Source organism: Pleurodeles waltl, chromosome 2_2 (genome assembly GCF_031143425.1).
Source record: "Pleurodeles waltl isolate 20211129_DDA chromosome 2_2, aPleWal1.hap1.20221129, whole genome shotgun sequence".
Taxonomy (NCBI): Eukaryota; Metazoa; Chordata; class Amphibia; order Caudata; family Salamandridae; genus Pleurodeles; species Pleurodeles waltl.
This window is the reverse complement of record NC_090439.1, coordinates 991,653,306-991,669,398: the sequence shown is the minus strand read 5'-3', so window position 1 is coordinate 991,669,398 and position 16,093 is coordinate 991,653,306. Positions and strand designations below refer to the sequence as shown.

At 44.7% G+C, this 16,093-nt stretch overlaps 1 protein-coding gene across 1 annotated transcript in view; it reads right to left on the bottom strand.

The window, feature by feature from the left end:
• Positions 1-2,438: 2,438 nt before the first annotated feature.
• The window catches only part of FER1L6 (fer-1 like family member 6), a 682,981-nt gene continuing 669,326 nt past the window's right edge, over positions 2,439-16,093 (bottom strand). The window contains exons 40-41 of the mRNA XM_069220715.1: positions 10,897-10,997; positions 2,439-6,349 (exon numbers count right to left, since the gene is read on the bottom strand). Of these exons, the coding sequence (XP_069076816.1) occupies positions 6,169-6,349; positions 10,897-10,997 (282 nt within the window). The 3' untranslated portion in view covers positions 2,439-6,168. The remainder of the gene's footprint in view (positions 6,350-10,896; positions 10,998-16,093) is intronic.

The window sequence follows — 16,093 nt, the reverse complement described above, 5'->3', positions numbered from 1 at the left end:
CCTTGGCAGGATGAAGCACTCTGGGGACAAAGCCCCCTCCAGAACCAGTGGAGTGGCACATCCACTACCTCAGTCCTTGGCAGGATGAAGCACTCTGGGCACAAAGCCCCCTCTAGAACCAGTGGAGTATCACATCCACTACCTTTGTCCTTTGCAGGATGAAGCACTCTGGGCACCAAGCCCCCTCCAGAACCAGTGGAGAATGGCATCCACTACCTCAGTCCTTGGCAGGATAAAGCAACCTGGGCACAAGGCCCCCTCTAGAACCAGTGGAGTATCACATCCACTACCTCTGTCCTTTGCAGGGTCAAGCACTCTGGGCACCAAGCCCCCTCCAGAACCAGTGGAGAAAGGCATCCACCTGAGTGACTGTGGCTTTTCACTCCCCAGGATAAAGCAGTGGGCAAACCACCCACTGGGGAGACTTGAGAGACTGTGGCTTTGCACTCCCCAGGATAAAGCAGTGGGCAACCCACCCAGTGGAGAGACTTGAGAGACTGTTGCTTTGCACTCCCCAGGATAAAGCAGTGGGCAAACCACCCACTGGAGAGATTTGAGAGACTGTGGCTTTGCACTCCCCAGGATAAAGCAGTGGGCATGGAGCCCCTTCATGGAGCAGTGGCGTTGTGCACTCATCCGGCTGAGATGCCCCCCCTTCCATTCCCTCTGAGGTGCCTGTTTCAATTCGATCTAATGCCCCTGCAGTGTTCTCTCCATTTGAAGTCTGGTATCGAGTGGGGGCCTTTCCCATGCATTTTGGGCCCAGTGGTCCACGGACAATTATTGATGCACTATCCGGACCTGTGTAGTTGGTGTACATAATTGTATATACTGTATTTTGAGTTTTGACTACTGTTTTTTACATGATTACAATTGTTCAACTCATTTCCTTTTGTCCTTGCGTTCTTGAAAGGGGGGTGGGGGAGTGTAAATGTAATATTGCAGCATGTATTTGTGTGTATGTTGTTATGGGTGAGGGTGGGGGTGGGGGTGTTGCGTGTTGCATGTGTGTGTCACTCTTTTTCCCCTCCCCTGTGTTGTAGGTGCAGTACTCACCGTGGTCGTCGCCACTGTCTTTGTTGCTCCTGATAGAGGAGCAGGAATACCATCGCAGGGAGTATTTGGAGTTCTGGCTCCATGGCGTCCTGGTTCCTCGTGGGGTGTGGAGAGGTGAGTGTTTTCCCTTCCAAGTCCTGTTTCGGCCGTGTTTTTGTTCGCGTTGGTTCCGTCCCGGAAAAGGTGGCGGATTGGCCTCTCATAATAGTGTGGGCGGTACATTATCTTCCCCCTGTCTGTTGGCGGTGACCACCTGCTGTTTGTTTGTACCGCCATGGCGGTCGGAGTGTTAAAGTGGCTGTCTATGTTGGCGGTTTCCGCCACGGTCGTAATTCCATTTTATTTTCCGCCTGCCTGTTGGCGATATTACCGCCGCTTTAAGACCGACCTCCAGGGTTGTAATGAGGGCCTATATTCCTTTACAGCTGTGGGAATTGCGTGGGTAGAGGGGCTTGCAACAAGTACTAAAAGTTGCAATCATTTGCCCCTCAAATTCAGTGTGACAGAGAGAGGGGTCGGAATTTGTAGGAGGACTGAGGTTTCATGGTGTGAGGCGGCTTACTGGCTACCAATATGAAATGTACATAAAAATGTACTTATGACCATCATATAACCCCCAGCGTTGCTCATCAAGGCTCCCACACTTTTAATAGGCCAGGTACAACTCCTCCCAGCCGCACTGGCAAACCTTTGAGGGGACAAGCCTAACTCTATTCAGCAGGGATACCTCATATTTAAGAGATCAGGCCCAACTTTTCCCAGCATCTTCTCTTTTGAGTAGGGCTGATATACATGTAATAAGACAAGCCCAACTCTTCTCAGCAGGGCTGATAAATCTCTAATAGAGCAGGCCCAACTTTTCTCAGAAGGGCCACCATATCTTTAATAGGACAGGCCCTGCTCTTCCAAGCCCAGCTGCCATACATTTAATGGAACGGGCCCAGCTCTTCTGAGCTGGGCCAGCCACCATACATATAATAGGATAGGACCAACTCTTTTGAGATGCCTAACATATATTTAGTAGAATAGGCTCATAACTTCAACACTTCACTGAAGAGCATATTCCAACACTTTGATAAAAAGTCCTCCACTCAGCAGGGCTGACATTCCTTTCTGTCGTCAGGTCAGATTCTTTCTCAGCAGGGCGACCAAATCTGTATTAGGACAGCCCTAACTCTTCCCACAGGGATGTTCAAATTTTCATGGACAAGGCAGACTCTTCTCATGCAGTCTCCAGTACTTTTAATGGGACAGGATGGATCATTTTTTCTTAGGAGACAGGAAGGGGAAACCCATAGAGAATGCGCCTCAACACACAAGAAATTACCATGATAGTTACTATTCGTTCCTATAGAGATAGACTGAAGACACAAGCATGTTTAAAGCAGTTTATGTGTACATCATAAATGTTTTTACAGCGGTGTGTCTGTACATTTTAAATGAAGGCTGGTTACATACTGGCAGCATCTTTATTGACCAAATGGAAATATTGTTCTTAGTTTTTACTGAATTATAGATATACAAAGAATTACATTCCATAGATTTGGCAAGAAATACGGAAAAAGAAAATAACCTTTTGATAATATCAATGACTAGCGAAATTGGGCCAATAACAGCTTATGTCTTTTAATGCCAAATAATTCATGTCTATTACAATGTCACTGCTTTGCCCACAAAATGGGCTTGCAGGTGTTATTAAAGCTACCGTTGCTGAGCTTTAGCTAAATTCCTGCGTTCACTGAGTCAAGGGCAGATCATAGCAGTCTGTAAACATGGTGGCTGTAAACATGGCTGTAAACGTGTCTTCAGACTCGAGTATGAAATACCTCTCCGGGGCTTGTGATTTACAACCTTGATTCCAGGATTATAAAACAGATTTCAAAGTGTTTCATTCTGTGAAAATTGTATTACAGCATTTATAAGAAACCTCACACCAGATGTCCATACTTCTGTAAACAATGTAAACTGCTGTCCCAAAATGAGTACCTTGGTAATGTGTAACTGTGAAATTGAGGAACTGAACAGTGGGATTTCACGTTTTTTGTAATCACTGAGGTGTAGAGTGTGTATAATGATTCCCTAGATGTTATTTCTGCAGAACCCAGTGATTCAGGCAAAATGTTCAGCAGGAACATAGCAGCGCAGTGTGACTTTAATTGAATTATTCATAACCTCATATTTGTAACATGTGCATGAATTCCTCAATTAGCAGATCCTTTATACAAAGTAGTTAAGAAATAGGTCAAAGCCATTAGTAGGTTAGTGGTGAAGTGATATTCCTATAAGGATTTATGGGAGAGTTAGAGGGTTCTGAGCCGGCTGGACCCGCTCCTTGGATACAAGTTTGCTCTCCATCAGGTAACCCGCCAGACACATTACCGCACCGGCCATAGGCTGCATTAAGGCATGGAATATGTCAGATTACAGAGAATGTCACAAAAGATCAGCAAATGCACGTTTTAGATATAGATGACTAGATGAGTATGATCTCTCGCTATCGTGAGGAAGTTATCCCCTTGTGTAGTAGTGCAAAGATGCTAATGGCATGTTAGTTACATATTAACACACTTGTGTTGACGTTAAGAAATCAGGTACACATTCCATGGTGTGAAGTTTAATGTGTGTGATTATGTTTATCATTCTTGGGCCTGACTCACAAAGGTACACTTACACTGTGATGTAAATTTACAATGTTAGCAATTCGCAGAGGAATTGTACGAGTAGTATCTTTACGACTGCCTATCTTTTTATGTGTGGAGTCTCAGCCACAAGTGCGGAGACTCCGCAGTCGTAAAGATACTAAATGTAAAACTCCTTTGTGAATTGCAAAAAAATGTAAACTTTTGTGAATTCGGCCCTTTGTCTTTATTTCTCTGATGTCCTTTCTATGGACTATGGTGATTAATATATGTGCTGGCCTTATTAGTATATGTTAATTACACTGAAATAACTGGACATCCACTAGTTGTGTCCTGAATGATGTACCCACTAGCCTCTCTGCAAAGTTATATGAACTTTTAAGATATTTTGTGATAACTAGAAACAAGTCTAGCAGGTGTCCAGTCTGCACACATCCAACAGCACATAAGGGCCCGCCGACTCTTCGTTCTTTCTTCTCTACATTCCTATTGCTTAAGAGAGGAAGTACCTATCACACACCTTCTTGCATGTGTACCGCATATTTACCACATGTATTCCGCTGTCTGTTTCTAGTCTCATGGTTGAGTGCCTTCTTTTTCAATGAATAAAAATGCTTTCTCACCAAGGTCTTCTTGACTGCACCTTTCAATCTCCACAAATCGCATTTGAGAACCATATCTGCATGTAAGATGGCAAGCTTCAAGAAAGTTAGTAAGTGCCCAGCGGAGGCTAGAACTATCTCCCCCATGTCTCTTTGAGGTCAGGCTTTGGGTCTTTGAAGCCCTCTTAAACAGATTTCAGTGGTTCCTACTTCTATATTACTCCACTTGTAGTTAACGGGACTTGACCAGCAGATCCCCTGTCTAATCCCTCTCTGTTGGCAGATGGCTCAACGAGTTGACCCTGTCACCACCAACATCTGCAGTGACCTCCTGATCGCATGTTCAGATCCCAGTGAGGCAGACTAGACCTTCCATCCTTCCGCGGTAGGTGCATGCAGTACTATTAAAGTAGTCGGTGTTAGCATCTTCTTATTTACAGTGTATAGAAATACCAGGCGTGGCGTGAAGAACTATACCAAAAAATGGTTTGATTATTCTAGTACTCATCACAACTGAATGCTGCTGGTACTGTTTGAGACCAAATCAAAATACATTTTTGGTGGTAAATCGTAGAGCTATCCCTTTTTATTATGACTTTCGTCCAATATAAATTCACTTGGTAATCAAATAAAAGGACAGGAACAGTCAGCACAAATAACTGTGGCGAGCAAGATAAGGTGTCCTGAATGCCGCTTGCCTTGACATTTTAATTAAAAAAGGTCAAATTAATGGGGCAACTGGCGCCACATTTTGATGCTGTAGACAGCAATCATGCAAATAGGCGACGCATCCCTTGAAAGACAGTCATATTGTCTTGTGGCTGCAGCATCTTGTATATTGTAAATCAGCCAGATTAGAAACTAAAAGTGCAACAGAAGTTTAGCAGGTTTATTTAGCTGGTTCACGAGGGTAGGCCCTCCATTCCATATGCAACAGGACTTCTGGTGCGCCAATAGCATGCACAACATTACTCATACTGAAAGGTGTGGTAACGGATGGGTGTGTAATTGCTGCACTTTTCTGAGCTGCCCCCTCAGGAACGATAGTGGAAACTAGTGTTTTGCATTGATTTACACTTGTAATTCCAAATGTAATTGACATTTATTTCACAATCTACCAGTCTTTATCTGGCGAATTTGTTCTTGAAAAGCCAAGAGGATGCAGAAATGCTGCATGCTCATCTAAGAATCCACAGCTGAAAGTGGTTATTGGCTTTAATGGTAATTTAGGGGACATTTCTCCAAATTGCAGATTCTATGTATCACATCTATCTCTTATCAGTGAAAGGGTGTGGGCGGTGTGTTGCCTGGTACCACATGCTTTGCGGTGTTTGTGAACAGGGCTAGTGAGAGAGTAGATGAGGATGCTCTGGCATGCGTTTCTGGACGTGGCATGAGGATCCCAGACAGCCTCAAGCCCCAGCACCCCCCTTTCACTGGTGTGATAGCGTTTGGTTTATGATTTTCCCTTCTGGGTAGAATTTGACTCTCACGGTGAAAAGGTTGAGACACAGAAAGAAGTACCACTAGAGCACCAGCACAGTGTGGTCTACGAGGATGGCAGTGCCATGCTTGTGAGAAGAATGTGTCTGTTCCTTGTCTTCATTGCTCCTGCCAACACCTCTGTTTTCTAACTGACTCCAGACACTGAATCAAGATAAAAAAACAATATAAATGGGTCGCTCTTCTGTTTTTTGGCACATTTCTAGAATAGTTATCAGTTTCAATCAGTGTGCCTTGACAGGCAGCACATATGTGATCGCTCTAAGCCTACTGCGGAGACAATTTCCTTGACCGATGCCCGGTTCTGTTGATTTGAGTACAGGAGATCCTCTGCTCCTTTGAGTGTTGGACAAGTGAAGAATGAGTATTCATAATCCTAATATGCGGTGACTGATGGCCCCTGGCAGAGTGTAAATCAGAAGGGCGAGGAAGAGGGTGAGGATGATCAGCAGTAGCCCAATGATGATGTACTTCTTGTAGTTCCTCCAGATGAGATGATAGAGGCACTTGAAAGGATTGATGAACCACGAGAAGGATGTGTCCGGGCGGCTGCAGGGGAAGAACAGAAAAAGGTCGGTGTTAGCAAAGGGACTGTCCCTTGTACACGTTGAAGGATGACCCCAAAAATGTTTTTACCCAAATGTAACTTTCCTTGTAATTTGTGGTAGCACAATATTAATGGTGACAACTATTTTGCAAGAATACACATGTCTATGGTATTACTGATATCTTTAGACTTTTGCCTGGTATATTCTGAAGGCATCTGTTTAATGATGTTCCCCAAGTTGGACATGATACTGTACCTTTCATTAAACTGCTCACAAAAGCAGAAAATTATGCCACTGCCTTATCTTCAGATGTCATTAACCAGTTTGTGCTATTTGAAAAACTTTGAAACACATGGTGTAAGTAACTACCGTCTCATCAATAAAGTGACAACAAAATCCATGTATGGAAACCAGGTTGTCAGACAGGAAAAAGAGGGTGGAGACAGTGGTATTATATAAGCCCCCACAGGCCTGCGGTGCAGGGCCCCCCAATCTCCAGGCGTCCCCTCAGCAAATGTGATAGGTGGTGGGCCGGGGAGGGACGCCCCCTTCATTTACTTTGCATAGGGCCCCCCTCAAGTTTCGTTATGCCACTAGGTGAAGACCATAGCCACAGTAGGACCCACAAGCACATTGTCGTACACACATTACATTGAAGTTATTGTTTAGTCTACTGAGACTGACTCACAAGTGGGGCTCAAAAATTGGAACTCTTGTCCAATAGTTTCACTCACATTTGAGGTAAAATGTTCAACATTTTTGAAGATTCACAAAGAATCCTGGAAATGTTCACGGAAATCTATCACTACTGGGCAACTTTTATTCATGCAGATTTTCCACTACCAAATCAAATTGAATTGTTTTGTTACATGTAACATTTAATCTCCACTTTATTTTAATTTACTGCTGCCTTTCACAGGACTAGTTTTGCATGCATTTCCATGGTGGGAGACAGGCTGCAAAATGTTTGTGAATACTTGCAGACCTATGAATCTGTGAATGTGCAATGCATTTTGAACTACAGTGAACCTCTACCACCCAAACTCTACTGAAACCCTAGATTTATAATGATGGAAAATCTGCTACAGTAACATTTTTTCAACGTCGTAAAGTCAATTAACAATCAGAAAACTCTACACATTCTGATTATACTAATTGCTATCTAGAATTTACTATTGTAGCATCATTAATTTTTTGTCCCGTTACGGTCCATTTAGGGGTTCAACACAATTATGAACAAGGCTTTTTTTAATGAGCGTACATGTCTGCAATAAACTACACGGAAAATGCTGCTTTTTATGTGTCTCCTGGCAAAGTCCTATAATTAATTGGATAACATAAAATGTTTTGCCGCACAGCACCACTGAGATGAAATGTCACAGCGGTCTTAGCTGCTATCATTATTCAATTGAAGCCAATGTAATTATCCACGGTGCTCAGCTCCGAAGGGAATATGGACGCCGCGTGTCACTTTGTCACAGTCCATCGGTCTGGACTATTCGCAGAGTGAAGCAAATCAAAGGCAGAGGTGAATCTTCCCGGCTCCTCTTCCCTGTGACAAATCTGTAATTCGGAAATAGATTGCCTGATGCGCTGGATATGTTTAAATGTTACACTGTAGGGCCTGAATGGGCAGTGGAATGATCCACACAGAGCTGTGCGTAAAGCAATTTGTTCCAGCATTTAGAAATACTATCCAAAACCATCAGTCTTCAAACTTGAATATTGAATCCACAAATGCTTATCAATAGAATAGCATTTCATTAGATCCAGATAAATTGATTAATTAGATCTGAAATCTAATATCAACAGGATGAGGTCATAATTATAGGCATGACTGCTGACATTATTGTGCGATGGCAAAGCCAATAGTTCTCGCCTATGCGACGGCTCTTGGCTTTGCCTGTGTCTTAGAGCCATGTGGTAGAGCAGCATGGCTAAAAGTCTGAAAAAAAGCACAGGGGGCAACACAGACAACGGGATGGTGGACGGTTGGAGGGAAGAAGCAACATAGACAACGAGAGGGTGGAGTGGTAGCAGGAAAGAAGCAACACAGACCATGATGTGGTAAGGAGGGGAAGAAGCAACACAAACAAGAAGAAGAAGAAGAGGAAGTGAAGCTGGCAGGTGCTGGCCAATTAGGAGGCAGCAAATAGGAATGACAATGAAACCAGTGAATGGTGAGCAATGGGCGGGCTTCAAGTCCCTTGTATTCAGTGTCGCTCGCAATTGGGCATGTGCACTGTTTTAGATGAGACCTAAAAAGGAGCTATCCTCACACACTTTCCCAATACCAGGGCTCTCAAGAGACCTCCAGTAGATGATCCCATCCGTGGTGCTCAACGTCAGCGAATGCTAAGCTTTTCCATTTAGTTGTAGACCTAATATGGCAACTATTTAATGCTGGTGTTCAGACACCATTTTGCTTTCTTCATAAATCACAGGTGGATTGTTAATGGGCTGGGGAACGTCATAACGAGAATTCCAAGATGGCTGCCACTAAATGCCTTGTTGAGGAAGCGGATGTGGCTCTAGTCATCAGCCCATCCTCACCTGCATGAACTCCTGCAACCACACCTATCGGGTTGTTACATTGGTCCATGGAATCCTACACAATCATTTGATGCTAAGGAGAGGGATCTGGAGTGAGCACAGAGGAAGAAGAAAGAGACACAAGTGGCCAGGAGCAGCATGGCAGGATGGAAACAGAGGACAGGAACCAACGGCAGAGAGGAGACCAAATCAGAAAGTGGTGAGGGGTGGGAGAGGCCGATGCCACCCGTACTCCTCCCTTCACCCGGCAAGTGCAAGGATAACGTGAGGAAAGAATTGCGAGGTGGTGAGCGGAGTGAGGGGAAAAAATTGCCTACACCACTGCTTTCACCAGGTGACCCCAACAGAGACGATACTGAAGTCGATCAAGCTACAGTTCCAGGGGTGAGATGCAGCACAATGCAAGTGACCTGCTTCATGCATGTTAAATGGTGAAAGAAGCACAATAGCAGGGCTACTTGTGATATAAAGGGGGCCAGGTGAGGGCCCAGATGTTATAAGTGGGTGTCTGGCTAAGCACAAGATATGATAACCCCGCACTATAATTGAAGTAAAGACATACTATGCCTCACGGATGCTTGGCAATTGGGTAAGAGCCTATTAAGGCTGCCTGCTAAAGGGCGCTTTTTGTTTCCTGAGAGACCCCCATAAAACCTGAAGGGGAGCGACACCAGGAGAACAGAATCCTGATGGAGACCAAGGAGTGACGTAACCCCAGAGAAATTCAGGAACCCTCAACATCTAAGAGAGAATTGACTGGAAAACATTTTGTTATTTCCCATAACGTTTCCTTTGCCAGCCCTTATCAGACTGATTATAATACAAATCTATCACCTTCACATTAGTTGCATTGTGTCTGTTTGGCCAGACTGTTACAAGGATCTTTATGAACATGGAACAAATAGATTTCTAATCTTACACCGCTTGAGCTGAAATATACAACAAAGAGAGCTTAATGTTTTACCAATCTTCTTTGTCATGCAGTACAAACAACTGTAAGAAGCTGTTGACTGCAGTTGCACAACTTTTTTACAAATACATCTACAGCTCAAATTTGCTAATGTGGCATGAAGGCCCAACATTTGATAGATCTGCACAGTTTCAGTGCCCTAAATGTAGCTATCACCTATCTATTACGCAATGCGTGTACCCTTTGTGACTTCCCGGGTCTCCTATTCTGAGGACCTGTTCATAAAGTTTTTGCACATGCAATTGAAAGATGTGTATCCAAATAACTGGTCAGCGTGCATACAAGAGTGTACAAGATTCAAAGTAGGACAGCAGGGGATAATTCTGCCCCTGTTTTGTTCCTTTTAATCCTTTTGAAAGTCCACCAATCTTGCTGATTTTCCTTTGGAATAAATGGTTGAGTAAGGCTAGCTAAGGGGGCTGTTTCACGAAGACAACACAGAAAAAAGTTGGTTGATACCACATATTCAAAGTTTGTGAGAATTCACAATTGTTTTACAGGACCTTTCCCACTCTTGAAAAGTTACTAGTGGGAAGAGCTGGAGTAAGTCCTTTTCAGAGTGGGAAAGGAATGTGTACATCTCCATGTTTTCAGGGAAAAGTGGGGGCACGTTTGTCCAAAGAGTATATCTTCCTCTGTTAAGAAAAAAGTGCTTTTGAACATTTCCGAAATGTGTTATGCAGAGAATTGTCTGCCAGGAACTCAAACTGCTGGTGTATGCAAAGGAGGCCATTGTCCACTATTGCACTCGGATATCTACGCTTTAAGTACATTTCCATGGAATACTTACTGGTATTTTGTGAAACCATGAAAATACATAAATACACATAAAGCATAATGTTTGGCGCTCTATAGGACATTAAAGATTACATCAATCCCTTGTCCGTGACCAAATGACTTGTTTTGGTTCAGGATCAAACTCCAATAATAAAAAAGCAGAGCAAAATTCACCATGGTGTTATTTCTACTGAGCAGTGACGTCACCTATTCGTTCAGCTCCTCTCTATGGTGCGGCTTGTACTTACTTGGGCTTCTCCAGGGGTTCTGGCTCCTTCCGGGCGCGGCCCACAGGATTCTTCTCGGCCTCCTCGGCAGTGACTAAATGGAACTCTGCTTCCACCTTACCCTACATGAGATGTAAAGAGACCGACGTTAAGAAACGAAGGAGTGGAAGTCATTCATGTAGTCCTTTTAATAAACGTGTGTGCTTGAATGATGTATGTGGAGTTCCCAAGTGCCACAGCGCTATTGAAACAGTGCTTTATTTGTAAAATACCAAGGCCCATATTTCTACTTTTTTAGCGCCGCATTTGCGCCGCTTTTTGACGCAAAAACAGGCGCACGCTAAAAAAGTATAAATATGGGCCCAAGTGCCTAAAGCGCTGCTCAGACACCCGCGGCTGGCGCTATAAAATGTCAGACAGCGAATAGCAAAGGTGCACAGTCCTGACTCCACCTCAGGCCTCTTTAATTCACTTCCAGGCTCTCCCTACCTGTGATTGCCCTCTTACAGGTGCCTGCATTCTCCCTCGGTGACGGATTTTCTGTATTCCTTTTCCTCTGTCGTATCGTTTTGTTTGTTTTTCCCTCTGTTGGTCAAATGCCGGTCCCCAAAAATAAGTGTCGGTGCCCCCGTCGCCTCCACTCCCCTCCCCCCCCCCGGGGGGGGAGGAGGGGGAGAGAACCACCAGCTGAAATTAAGCACTGCATAAAACCTCTTCTGTTTAAAGGGAATATATTAATTTAACACTTCTAGCAGTTGTTTCACATCTGCGCTTATAATATTCTATATAGTGAGGCTGCTGATGAGGACTGGGGTTGGGGTATGGAGCTAGTCCGACAATACCTTGGGTATTACTCATGCAATATTTTCCCAGGAATTTAAGCTTCCCTTGCTGCCACCATGAAATAACCTAGTGTCGCCCAATGTGCTCACGAGGTGAAGAAGGCCAAAGCCATTACTTTTCAGGGCTACTTGCAGCCGCTTCCAAGTTGTTATTTGTCCCAGGGGACTCCTGTCTGATAACATCTGAATCTCACTCAATCCTGAATGAAGTTATAACAAGACAGGCCTCTCACTGGTGGGAGTGAACCTTGAGAGGCCCGGGAAGCCTGCACGAAATACTCCAAATGAAAATATTAATAGCTAGGCCTGGGTGGAATTTCCCTTGCGCAGATATAATCTCTAATCATTTTGGTAATTTCATGTAATGCTTGTTAGGCAAAATTCCTGAAATTATGCTACTATGCCACATTGTGTAATTACGCGATGTTTACAGCAAAACGTACTGCAAGGACAAAACATGAACAACCTTTACTGCAAGAACACAACATGAACAACCAGGATGTTTACAGCAGAATTTACTGCAAGGACACAATATGAACAACAAGGATGTTTACAGCAAAACTTACTGCAAGGACACAACATGAACAATCTTTACTGCAAGGACACAACATGAACAACCAGGATGTTGACAGCAGAATTTACTGCAAAGACACAACATGAACAACCAGGATGTTTACAGCAAAACTTACTGCAAGGACACAACATGAACAATCTTTACTGCAAAGACACAACATGAACAACCAGGATGTTTACAGCAGAATTTACTGCAAGGCCACAACATGAACAACCAGGATGTTTACAGCAAAACTTACTGCAAGGACACAACATGAACAACCTTTACTGCAAGGACACAACATGAACAACCAGGATGTTTACAGCAAAACTTACTGCAAGGACACAACATGAACAACCTTTACTGCAAGGACACAACATGAACAACCAGGATGTTTACAGCAGAATTTACTGCAAGGACACAACATGAACAACCAGGATGCGAAACACTGAACATATGCTCATGTCCAAAATGGACGTGAGGGTGCAATGTGTGCTAAAGTATAGCAGCAAATGCTGTTTTTGTATTTAGCATAACTTTGCGTCATTTTTCTGGAAATGTAATGTAATTTTGCAAAAACAAATTATGCAGGTGTATTTGGAGGTGGGTACAGTGCTGGGTGATAATGCATGTAGTGGCACACATGTAAATGGATTTAGAGTACATGATTATGTGAACTCTATACATTATTTATGGTCTGGTATGGTGTAGGTGGGTATTTAGGGTGTAGGAAGTTGCAGGTGAAAAGCATGGGAGTTGAAGGTGGCAGTTTGGGATATCAATGGGGAAGAAATTTGGAAGTATTACAAATGGGTTGGTGGTGTAAAATATAGAATGTAAGTCATCCAGTAGGTTTGATAGGGCATAGAGAAGGTAACTTGTGAAGGTGTAGAAACATTTTGGTTTATGTTGTGCATGTTGGTGTAGGGTGTACATATGTAGGGGGATATTTATCAATGTGTTGTGTCACCCTGGTGCCACGCAAGGGGGGTGCAAGGGAGACCCAACACTAAAGTAAGATTTATCAAGCCACTCAAAGCCACCATGCAAGGTCCTGAGTGATGTGATAAATCTGGAGTAACGCAACAAAGCAAAAATCGCTGAGTTGCGCTACTCTGCCCCAGGTAGGAATTACATGCATGGAGCGTGGGTGTTGCCACGCATCCGCCCAAGGATTTTGGCACATTCCCAGATTTATCAACACTAGTAAATCTGACAGTGCGTCAAAATGCACAAGAAGAAGAATTATCTTTATTTCTCCTCACAGTTTCCTCTTTGTAAGAGCACTACATTCTGCACCACACTTAGAAAGAGGAAAATGCATCCCAGGATTGTTTTTGTGCAAGAAAGTGTCCTTTCCTGCGCAAAAACAATCCTGCATGCAACACAGGCACCCTTGTACCATTGTGCAAGGATGCCTGCGTTGGCAATATGCTCCTGAAACAGCACCAGCGCCGGGGGAAAGGACAGGAATGTGCTGTATGCCATACACATGGCCCATTCCTGCTCTTTCACTTTGACGCAGGGAGCACAGCAAGGTGACTTGCTGCACTGCCCTGCCCGAAATCCCCATAAATCTGGGAATTGGTCCTAACTATAACTGGCGACACTAAGTAGATAATTAAAAACGACACATATATATATATCTATATCTATCTATATGTATATTTTACTACTGGCAGCCAGTAGGTAGTTATAGTTAGAACCTAGTTTTCATAAGAAAAGCGTTTTTGGTTTTGTCAATAACTTAGGCACCGCTTGACGAATCTTCACAAAATTTTCAAAACTAACACGACAGTCAGTTCAGCTGCTGACTTAAAGGTTTCAGGGCGATCCGTCAAGCAGGGGCTGAGAAAAAGGTGGGGGGCCCAAAATAAGTTTTTTCCATGTATTTTCCCATAGGATTTTTGAACACGACTCTAGCCCAAACTGCTGGGTGATATTACACCAAATTTGGCAGGAAGCTAGCTCTTGGTCCAGAAAGTAGGCTTTTGGGATTTGGTATAAATCTGCTCAGTAGTTTTAGAGATATTAGAGTTTAAAAAATATAAAGGTATATAGGGACATGGATTCTCCGCAGATCTAACTGTCCACGGGCTGATATGTGACTGGATGCCAAGACTACAACAAGGAAGTGTTGGCAGCCATTTCGGGACTTGGCTGCAGCCAAGTCCCACAAAAAAAGATAAAAAAAGAAAATAGGCCAGGGTGGGTACACCCTGAGACCCTAGCCTTGGTGCAGGATTTCCCAAGGGACCACAACAGGGCTTAAAAGCATTTAAAAGAAAAAACAAAAACTCTCAGAAAAATTCACGGCTGGATACATGTATTTTTTTGAGTTTTTTTTTTTTTTAAAGTGCCCACTCCCACACTCTTCCTTTCACTTGCCCTCAGGAGGGCCAGGTCCCCATGGTATTGGGGGCAAAAAATTAAAGGAGGGGATGTAAGGCCCTCCCCCCAGGACATATTGTAGTCCTGGGGATTGCCTCCTCCCTGGAGTAAATCTCAATATATAAATGTGGGGAGGGGCACACGTAGCCCACTCGCTGACCCGGGGGACCACCACCTCCTTGTGCCACGTAATGTATGTATGCGGGCAGCCCGCCTGCACCCTTGGATAGCTATCTTCCTGGGGCAAATTTTCGAAAATTAATGCAGGGGACCCATGTGGCCCCACTGCAGTCCGAGCGACTGCCACCTCCCCAGGGCAATTCGTTCAAAATAAGGGGGGGCATGGTATCCCTGCAGCCCCTGGGGACTGCCACCTCCCCATGGCTGAAATAAAATAAGATGTCAGTCAGAGTCTGTCAGAGTCCCCCAGCCCCAGAAACCAACACCTCCCCAGGGCTTAAATGGGGGGGGGGTGAGCGGCCCCCCTCGTTGAGCCAATAATGGCCTATTGGACCACCATCCTCCATGGCCAACTCCTGCTTTGTCCCAGGGTGTTCAAACCAGGACATCGCTGTTTGCTCTGACTTGGTGGAAGTTTTAACAGCTCCCGTGACGTAAGAGCAAACACTCTGCTTCCAGTGGGTAAGAGCTGTCAAAGTGCTCCCACCCTCTGGAAGTGGAGGTTTCCTCTCTTTCCCTTCCCACAGAGATGCGGATATGGAAAGAAATGAAACAATTGCTCCTGCACACACAGAGATGCATGTTTAGCAGCTACCTGAGTGGCAACTACCGTAGGTGGTGGGAAGCCAGCTGGGACAAGGAGGAGGGCCTTGAGGCTCCCCTCGTGGTCCCATTGCACACTGGTGCCCTGGAGGCAACCAGGAGACATGACAGGGCCCCGGGGTATAGGGTCCTGGAGGCCAATATCAGCCAGGGAAGGGGCACACAGCTCCCCTCCTCCATTTGGTAATGGCTGGGTCCTGGGGGATGGGGTCCCTGGGGCTTATATTGGCCCAGCGAGGGGTGCCTCATGGCCACCTCCCCTATCCAGTGAAAGCCAGGCCCACAGGGAATGGGGTCCCAGGGGTGGAAATCAGGCTCGGGAGGGGGGCCCAAAGCCCCCCTTCCCTATTGAATGAAGGCTGGGCCCAGAGGAATAGAGGTCCCTGGAGTTGAGATCGGCCTGGAGGGGGGGGCGCAGCCCCCCTCCTATATTAAGTGTGTTTACTCAGAAATTCCATATTGAAAAACAACCTGAAATCCTTCATGGATGGATGAATGCATCACTCGTTTATTGGAGCGCAATCTGTATGTGACTGTGACGAGTGGGTTCTTCCTTGTCCTATTCTGGTGAGAGCAGAGTCCATGTTTCTCCTTTTAAATTGCTACGAGTATGCAAATGTGCAAATCACTTGGAAGTTGCGCCCGCTTG